General features: G+C 39.6%; 1 protein-coding gene across 1 annotated transcript in view; it reads left to right on the top strand.

Annotated features, from left to right (window-relative positions):
• adgrv1 (adhesion G protein-coupled receptor V1) overlaps window positions 1-9,775 on the top strand; it is a 472,167-nt gene that overhangs the window by 113,362 nt on the left and 349,030 nt on the right. Inside the window, exons 19-20 of the mRNA XM_062025438.1 lie at window positions 6,667-6,793; window positions 7,258-7,481. Of these exons, the coding sequence (XP_061881422.1) occupies window positions 6,667-6,793; window positions 7,258-7,481 (351 nt within the window). The remainder of the gene's footprint in view (window positions 1-6,666; window positions 6,794-7,257; window positions 7,482-9,775) is intronic.

Raw genomic sequence — 9,775 nt, 5'->3', positions numbered from 1 at the left:
AGGTGGCGACTTGTCCAGGGTGTAAACCACCTTCCACCCGAATGCAGCTGAGATAGGCTCCAGCACCCCCCGCAACCCCAAAAGGGACAAGCGGTAGAAAATGGATATATATATGTATATGTATGTATGTGTATATATATATATATATATATATATATATATATATATATATATATATATATATATGTATATATGTACATATATAAGTATATATGTACATATATATGTATATATACATATATGTATATATATATGTATATATGTACATATATATATATATATATATATATATATATATATATATATATATATATATATACGTATGTACATATATATATGTATATGTATATGAATATACTGTATGTACATATATAAATGTATATGTATATATGTATATGTATATATATATACATATATATGTGCATATATATATGTATATATGTACATATATATATGCATATATGTACATATATATATATGTATATATGTACACATATATATGTATATATGTACATATATATATATGTATATATGTACATATATATGTATATGTGTATATGTATGTATGTACATATATGTATCGTATTTACTCAAATAGTGGTCAAGTGTGTTGAAAATAATCATTAGTGCAAACCAAACTCTCCTACTCCCTATATTCGCATCTGTAAACATTACCTGGCAACTATTGAGGCCATTATTATTGCTCATACTTCAACTTTTATTATTAATTAATTAATACGAGACGAACCGGCCAACGAACACCCACATATGTTATACCGTCGGAAAGGTCTCGGTAAGAGCAAGAGCGGTACTTCAAGTGGGGTACATTTCGTGTTACCATGGCAACGCTATTCCGAAAACGAATCGCTATGGGCCCCTTGAATAGGTACGCACCTTTATAATGGCGAATATTTCCAGCTGACACTTTATCATCTGTTTTTACAATTTTCCGCAGCCGTGCACCTTATAGTCATATAACTTGGTATGTGACACAAGCTAACTTTTATCATGCTCATGTTAGCTTGCTAGCATGCTAACATTTGCATGCTAACTTTTTGAGTTGCTTTTGCTTCTGTTTATGCCAGAGTCATATAACTTGGTATTTTACACTTGTTAACTGTTGGCATGCAAACGATTGCATGCTAGCAAGATAACTTAGGCTTGCTAACTTTTTCCATCTATTTTTACACTTTTTTTTGTATTTTCGCAGCCATACACCTTTTGAGTCGTATAACTTGGTATATTAAAGTTAAAGTTAAAGTACCAATGATTGTCACACACACACTAGGTGTGGCGAAATTATTCTCTGCATTTGACCCATCACCCTTGATCACCCCCTGGGAGGTGAGGGGAGCAGTGAGCAGCAGCGGTGGCCACGCCCGGGAATAGTTTTTTGTTGATTCAACCCCCAATTCCAACCCTTGATGCTGAGTGTCAAGCAGGGAAGTAATGGGTCCGATTTTTATAGTCTTTGGTATGACTCGGCCGGGGTTTGAACTCACAACCTACCGATCTCAGGGCGGATACTCTAACCACTAGGCCACTGAGTAGGTTATGAAACATGCTGACTGTTATCTTGCTATTGTTAGCACACATGCTAAGTGTTAGCATTTTTTGGTAAACATGCTACTGTTTTAGGCTAGCACTGTGGCTCATATTGTACAGTTACACCTAAAACTCACGGATTCAGACACTCGGCACCATCTAATAAGTACGGCGGCTTCCGACGACCACTGGCCAGAGGTCCAGGGCACAGATGGCTGTCCGCGGGAATTTTTTATGTTTCTAATGTAACCTTCAATATAATCCCCTTAAATGTAATTGTAAAACCACATTGAACACTTAACAATAACTTCTTCAAATGAAGGTGTAAAAATAAGGAATATGAAAGAAATACTTAACAAAGTGTAACAAAATAGTGTGAAAATGTAAACATAAAGAAACCTTAGAACTATTTTCTGCAGGTTTAGCTGTGCTCTAAAGGGTGAGCGGTCTTGGTGGGGACGAGCGCCTTGCATCATTTACAGGCCACATTGGTCTGACTACGGTCCACTTTAAAAAATAAATTAAAAACTTCCATACTGTCCAGGTGACTTTTCCTGCTTTATCCACAATTTCACTTATTTTTTACTTTCTCTTCTCACTCCGTGCAAAGAATCAACCGCGGGACAACAAGATGGCGCAACCAAACTTGATAGTTGATACTGTTACCTGATTGTTAACGTGTCACTCCCACTGACCAGCGATCACTTCCTGCGTTGCTCGGTTACCAGAGAGCGAGTGCCCTTGTTCACGCAACCAACATTGCTTCACAATTTCCTTTTTTTTCCTACAAGGGAATTTAAAAAAAAAATGTTTTATCGTTTTAACGCATTTTTAAAAATTAGATATCAATTACGTGTCGATCGCAATATATATTTACATAATTTTATCGCCCAGCCCTATGATTGATTATTTAACAAATTTTTTATAAATTGTTTTGTACAAATAAAGTTCGAATTAGTGTTAAATTAAAACTAATTGCATACATGCAGTATTTATAAATAAATGCCATGCTTACTCAGTTGAAGGCTATAAACCAGGGATGTCAAACTCATTTTAGATCGGGGGCCACATGGAGAAAAATATACTCTCAAGTGGGCTGGACTGGTAAAATCACGGCACGATAACTTAAAAATAAAGACAACTTCAGATTGTTTTCTTTGTTTAAAAATAGAACTAGCACATTCTGAAATTGTACAAATCATAATGTTGTTGGGATTTCTTTACACATACACTACAGTTCAAAAGTTTGGGGTCGCATTGAAATGTCCTTCTTTTTGAAGGAAAAGCACTGTACTTTTCAATGAAGATAACTTTAAACTAGTGTTAATTTAAAGAAATACACTCTATACATTGCTAATGTGGTAAATGACTATTCTAGCTGCAAATGTCTGGTTTTTGGTGGAATATCTACATAGGTGTATAGAGGCCCATTTCCAGCAACTATGACTCCAGTGTTCTAATGGTACAATGTGTTTGCTCATTGGCTCAGAAGGCTAATTGATGATTAGAAAACCCTTGTGCAATCATGTTCACACATCTGAAAACAGTTTAGCTCGTTACAGAAGCTACAAAACTGACCTTCCTTTGAGCAGATTGAGTTTCTGGAGCGTCACATTTGTGGGGTCAATTAAACGCTCAAAATGGCCAGAAAAAGAGAACTTTCATCTGAAACTCGACAGTCTATTCTTGTTCTTAGAAATGAAGGCTATTCCACAAAATTGTTTGGGTGACCCCAAACTTTTGAACAGTAGTGTATATGTTTCGGTTAATAGTTTTCTATCTTTATTCTTTCTGAATAAATTACGTGATAATTTTCATCAATCAACCCATTGGTGTTAATTTTCAATCCATCAAGATACATTTTTTTTAATCAAAATCAAATTACAGTATGGTTTTTATGTAGTTTGATCATTTTCCTCAACTGGTGCACTAACATCATGTGGTTTAGTTTTTACATATGTAGCATCATCATCTACAAATATACAAATAATTGCTTTTGTGACATCTAGTGGACACATTTAGAACAGCTGTTTCTTTCATTCCAAAATTTCAGGTACATTTTTATACTTAGCAAACTCATCCCGCGGGCCGGATAAAACCTGTCCGCGGGCCTGATCCGGCCCTCGGGCTGTACGTTTGACACCCCTGCTATAAACTATGTTGACTATGTGTTGTTGACAGCTTCATATGCATGCACAAACAGTTTGCGCCAACATGGAGTGCCCTCCTAATCCCCATATTGTGTGTCAGGGACAGCAATAAAAGGCTGTCGGGCCCCAGCAGAACCTTAATTACCAAACTCCAAATAGTCCGGGACACAAAGGCGAGCGACCCAGTTGGCCTCTCTGTGTTTACCAGTTGACAGTAATGGATAGGAGAGGAGTGAGGTGTCTGCTGTGTGACAGGGAACTGTCATTTCCGTAATGACTGTGTTCCAAGTCTATAGTCTCAATGTGAGAACTCCATCAAACTCATGCTGGGACTTTGACATGTTTGCTAAGTTGCTTTAATTATGAGAGAAGACCTGCATGCTTATTTCAGTTTTCTCGTAGGATAGCAACCTGAAATATGTGACTCTGTGAAGGAATCTGGTATATATAACATTTTATTTAAGCTAGTTGTATGAAAATACACAGGTCAGGATTGATACCACATACTTCTTGTTTAGCACATGATACCTTTATTTTGGCCCTAGACATTAACTACAGACGTCTATGACAGGGGTGTCCAAAAATGTTTGACTTGGGGGCTGCATTGGGCTAAAACAATTTGGCCGGGTGTCGAAAGCCGACTGCTTGTAAAGTCCAAAACCCAAAACCAGTGAAGTTGGCACGTTGTGTAAATGGTAAATAAAAACAGAATACAATGATTTGCAAATCCTTTTAAACCTAAATTGAATTGAATAGACTGCAAAGACAAGATACTTAAAGTTCGAACTGAGAAACTTTGTTATTTTTTGCAAATATTAGATCATTTGAAATTTGATGCCTGCAACATGTTTAAAAAAAGCTGGCACAAGTGGCAAAAAAGACTGAGAAAGTTGAGGAATGCTCATCAAACAATTATTTGGAACATCCCACAGGTGAACAGGCAAATTGGGAACAGGTGGGTGCCATGATTGGGTATAAAAGCAGCTTCCATGAAATGCTCAGTCATTCACAAACAAGGATGGGGCGAGGGTCACCACTTTGTAAACAAATGTGTGGGCTAATTGTCAAACAGTTTAACGACAACATTTCTCAACAAGTTATTTCAAGGAATTTAGGGATTTCACCATCTACGGTCCGTAATATCATCAAAAGGTTCCGAGAATCTGGAGAAATCACTGCACGTAAGCAGCAAGGCCTGTGACCTTCGATCCCTCAGCATCAAAAAGCGACATCAGTGTGTAAAGGATATCACCGCATGGGCTCAGAAACACTTTAAAAAACCACTGTCAGTAATTACAGTTTGTCGCTACATCTGTAAGTGCAAGTTAAAACTCTACTATGCAAAGCGAAAGCCAGTCATCAACAACACCCAGAAACGCCGCCGGCTTCGCTGGGCCCGAGCTCATCTAAGATGGACTGATGCAAAGTGGAAAAGTGTTCTGTTGGCTGACAAGTCCACATTTCAAATTGTTTTTGGAAACTGTGGACGTCGTGTCCTCCGGAACAAAGAGGAAAAGAACCATCCGGACTGTAATAGGCGCAAAGTACAAAAGCCAGCATCTGTGATGGTATAATAATAATAATAGATTTTAATTGTAAAAAGCACTTTATATTGAGTAAACAATCTCAAAGTGCTACAGTGTATTAAAAAAAATAAAGAAATAAAAAGATAATAAATAAATAAATAAAAATTAAAACTAGAATAGCCAAATAGCTAAAACTAGTATGCATATATCTAAAAAAAGGCATTTTTAAAAAGAAGGGCTTTTAAGCCTTTTTTAAAAGCATCCACAGTCTGTGGTGCCCTCAGGTGGTCAGGGAGAGCGTTCCACAGACTGGGAGCGGCGAGCAGAAAGCCCATTGTTCATAGCTTTGTCCTCGGAGGTTGGAGGAGGTTAGCCTGTCCGGAGCGGAGGTGTCGTGTGGATGGGGGTGTATTAGTGCCCAAGGCATGGGTAACTTACACATCTGTGAAGGCACCATTAATGCTGAAAGGTACATACAGGTTTTGGAGCAACATATGTTGCCATCCAAACAAAGTCTTTTTCATGGACCCTCCTGCTTATTTTAACAAGACAATGCCAAGCCACATTCTGCACGTGTTACAACAGCGTGGCTTCATAGTAAAAGAGTGCGGGTACTAGACTGGCCTGCCTGTAGTCCAGACCTGTCTCCCATTGAAAATGTGTGGCGCATTATGAAGCCTAAAATACCACAACGGAGACCCTGGACTGTTTGAACAACTTAAACTGTACACCAAGCAAGAATGGGAAAGAATTCCACCTGAAAAGCTTCAAAAGTTGGTCTCCTCAGTTCCCAAACGTTTACTGAGTGTTGTTAAAAGGAAAGGCCATGTAACACAGTGGTAAAAATGCCCCTGTGCCAACTTTTTTCCAACGTGTTGCTGCCGCTAAATTCTAAGTTAATGATTATTTGCCCAAAAAAAATGAAGTTTCTCAGTTCGAACATTAAATATCTTGTCTTTGCAGTCCATTCAATTGAATATAAGTTGAAAAGGATTTTCTTAAAGTTTTGTAATCAATCAGAAATATGCGTCAAACATGGATAAGTGTGGAGAGAGTGTTTTACATTTTTCCCATCATGCACTCTAATGGATTTAAATTGGTGTATTTTAAACATTTATGGTGTTTGGACGTTGTTTATAATATCCACAAAGTTCAGTGTGCAGTTTGTGTTGTGTGACCATGTGCATATGTTCCTTGCATATTTTTTTTTTTGCACCATGACTAGGGAAGCTTGTTTGGATTGTGTCATATAAATGAATGCTGTGCTATTACAGCAAATCATTTTCAAGGATCATTGATCTGATTTACTCAAATTGTCCACAACATGGTATGTGTGTGTGTGTGTGTGTGTGTGTGTGTGTGTGTGTGTGTGTGTGTGTGTGTGTGTGTGTGTGTGTGTGTGTGTGTGTGTGTGTGTGTGTGTGTGTGTGTGTGTGTTGGTGCAGGTGATGCTGTGGTCTACGGCGCAGACACGGCTACCGTGGTAATTGAGGCCAATGACGACGCCAATGGCATTTTATCACTGGAGCCAGCGGACAAAGCAGTTGAGGAGGGAAAAAGCAATAACTTGTAGTAAGAAGCAATCTTTGCATGCTCTGTTGTTGTTTCTTTAGCATCTTCATTGCTTCATTCACTGTGTAATGGCTCAATGAATGAGCCGTTACACGGAAGACGTCAGGATACTATACAGTACAGCAATATTGTGATCTGGCAATATATTGCAATATTCTACAGCTAAATTTAAAATGCATCTTAAAATACAAATTAAATATATGTGCACTCGATGACAATAATAAATCATTGACAAAATGAATAAAAGAACCAAACTTCATGAATGTTTTTTGTGACCAACAAGTATGTGCTCCAATCACTCTATCACAAAAAAATAAGAGTTGTAGAAATGATTGGAAACTCGAGACAGCCATGACATTATGTTCTTTACAAGTGTATGTAAACTTTTGACCACGACTATATATATTGATATGTTTTCCAAGTACAGGTGCATAATAACTGGCAATACGTGTTCTTGTCATCAGTGTTCTGCGAGCAAGGGGCCATTTTGGGAACGTAACAGTCCACTGGCAGCTTTATGCCAACGACTCCATCACCCCACTGTTGGAAAAGGAAGAGTTCACCAACACCTCGGGCGCCATCACTTTGACCACTGGAGAACAGTCCAAGGCCGTCATTCTGGAGGCCATTTCAGATAAGCTTCCAGAATTTGACGAGACCTTCGTCCTCAGGCTGGTGAATATCTCTGGTGAGTCCCGAAATACTTCTCCCTATTTAGCATATTTACAGGGTTCGTACGGGTGCTTAAAACCTTGAAAATGCTTGATTTTAATGTTGTGTTTTCAAGGTTTGAAAAATGCTTGAATTTGGGGTGAAGTGCTTGTAAATGCTTGGAAATGTTCATCATATTTCTCTGCAGTCTGACTCAATAGGGTGATTATAAAATGGAAAAAAATTAAATAAAAATGAAAGCTACACGTTTGATCTGTTGGCTTTGCATGAGCCCTTACATTAAAGGCCTACTGAAATGAGATTTTCTTATTTAAACGGGGATAGCAGGTCCATTCTATGTGTCATACTTGATCATTTTGCGATATTGCCATATTTTTGCTGAAAGGATTTAGTAGAGAACATCGACGATAAAGTTTGCAACTTTTGGTCGCTGATAAAAAAAGCCTTGCCTGTACCGGAAGTAGCGTGACGTCACAGGTTGTGGAGCTCCTCACATCTGCTTATTGTTTAAAATCATGGCCACCAGCAGCGAGAGCGATTCGGGCAGAGAAAGCGACGATTACCCCATTAATTTGAGCGAGGATGAAAGATTCGTGGATGAGGAAAGTGAGAGTGAAGGATTAGAGGGCAGTGGAAGCGATTCAGATAGGGAAGATGCTGTGAGAGGCGGGTGGGACCTGATATTCAGCTGGGAATGACTAAAACAGTAAATAAACACAAGACATATATATACTCTATTAGCCACAACACAACCAGGCTTATATTTAATATGCCACAAATTAATCCCGCATAACAAACACCTCCCCCCCCCGTCCATATAACCCACCAATACAAATCAAACACCCGCACAACACACTCAATCCCACAGCCCAAAGTACTGTTCACCTCCGCAAAGTTCATACAGCACATATATTTCCCCAAAGTCCCCAAAGTTACGTACGTGACATGCACATAGCGGCACGCACGTACAGGCAAGCGATCAAATGTTTGGAAGCCGCAGCTGCGTACTCACAGTAGCGCGTATCCAACTCAAAGTCCTCCTGGTAAGAGTCTCTGTTGTCCCAGTTCTCCACAGGCCAATGGTAAAGCTTGACTGTCATATTTCGGGAATGTAAACAATGAAACACCGGCTACATGTTTGTGTTGCTGCAGCCGGCCGCTAATACACCGCTTCCCACCTACAGCTTTCTTCTTTGCTGTCTTCATTGTTCATTAAACAAATTGCAAAAGATTCACCAACACAGATGTCCAGAATACTGTGGAATTTTGCGATGAAAACAGACGACTTAATAGCTGGCCACAATGCTGTCCCAAAATGTCCTCTACAATCCGTGACGTTACGCGCAGACGTCATCATACCGAGACGTTTTCAGCAGGATATTTTGCGGGAAATTTAAAATTGCACTTTACTAATCTAACCCGGCCGTATTGGCATGTGTTGCAATGTTAAGATTTCATCATTGATATATAAACTATCAGACTGCGTGGTCGGTAGTAGTGGCTTTCAGTAGGCCTTTAGGTTGTTGCCATGTATATACGGCTCTGTGCCGCCCCGTTTATATATCAATGATGAAATCTTAACATTGCAACACATGCCAATACGGCCGGGTTAACTTATAAAGTGCAATTTTAAATTTCCCGGGAAACTTCCGGCTGAAAACGTCTCGGTATGATGACGTTTGCATGTGACGTCAAGGGTTGAAGGAGACATTTTGGAATAGCACGGTCGCCAGCTTAAGTCGTCTGTTTTCACCACATAATTACACAGTATGCTGGACATCTGTGTTAGTGAATCTTTTGCAATTTGTTCAATTAACAATGGAGACTGCAAAGAAGAAAGCTGTAGGTGGGATCGGTGTATTAGCGGCTACCGTGAGTACAGCTTTGGCTTCCAAACATTTGATCGCTTGCCCGTACGTGCGTGGCGCTACGTGCATGTCACGTACGTAACTTTGGGGAAATATATGTTTCTTGCCGACTCTGATGGCGGCCGGGGTGTCGTGGAAAGCTACAACGCTTGCCGCCGCCGCGCCGCTGCGATCACCTTGACTTCCTCCGTCTCCGGGCCGCCGACCGCACCGATCATCGTGGTGAAGTCCTTCGTCGTGCCGTCGATCGCTGGAATGCAGGTGAGCACGGGTCGTGATGAGAGCTGGCGTAGGTGGAGAGCTAATGTTTTTAGCATAGCTCTGTTGAGGTCCCGTAGCTAAGTTAGCTTCAATGGCGTCGTTAGCAACAGCATTGCTAGGCTTCGCCAGGCGGTACAGCATTAACCGTGTGGTTACAGGTCCAGGGTTTAATAGTAATAGT

This window comes from Entelurus aequoreus, linkage group LG17 (genome assembly GCF_033978785.1).
Source record: "Entelurus aequoreus isolate RoL-2023_Sb linkage group LG17, RoL_Eaeq_v1.1, whole genome shotgun sequence".
In the NCBI taxonomy this organism is placed as follows: domain Eukaryota; kingdom Metazoa; phylum Chordata; class Actinopteri; order Syngnathiformes; family Syngnathidae; genus Entelurus; species Entelurus aequoreus.
The sequence above is the reverse complement of the archived record's forward strand: the minus strand, read 5'-3'. Positions and strand labels throughout refer to the sequence as shown.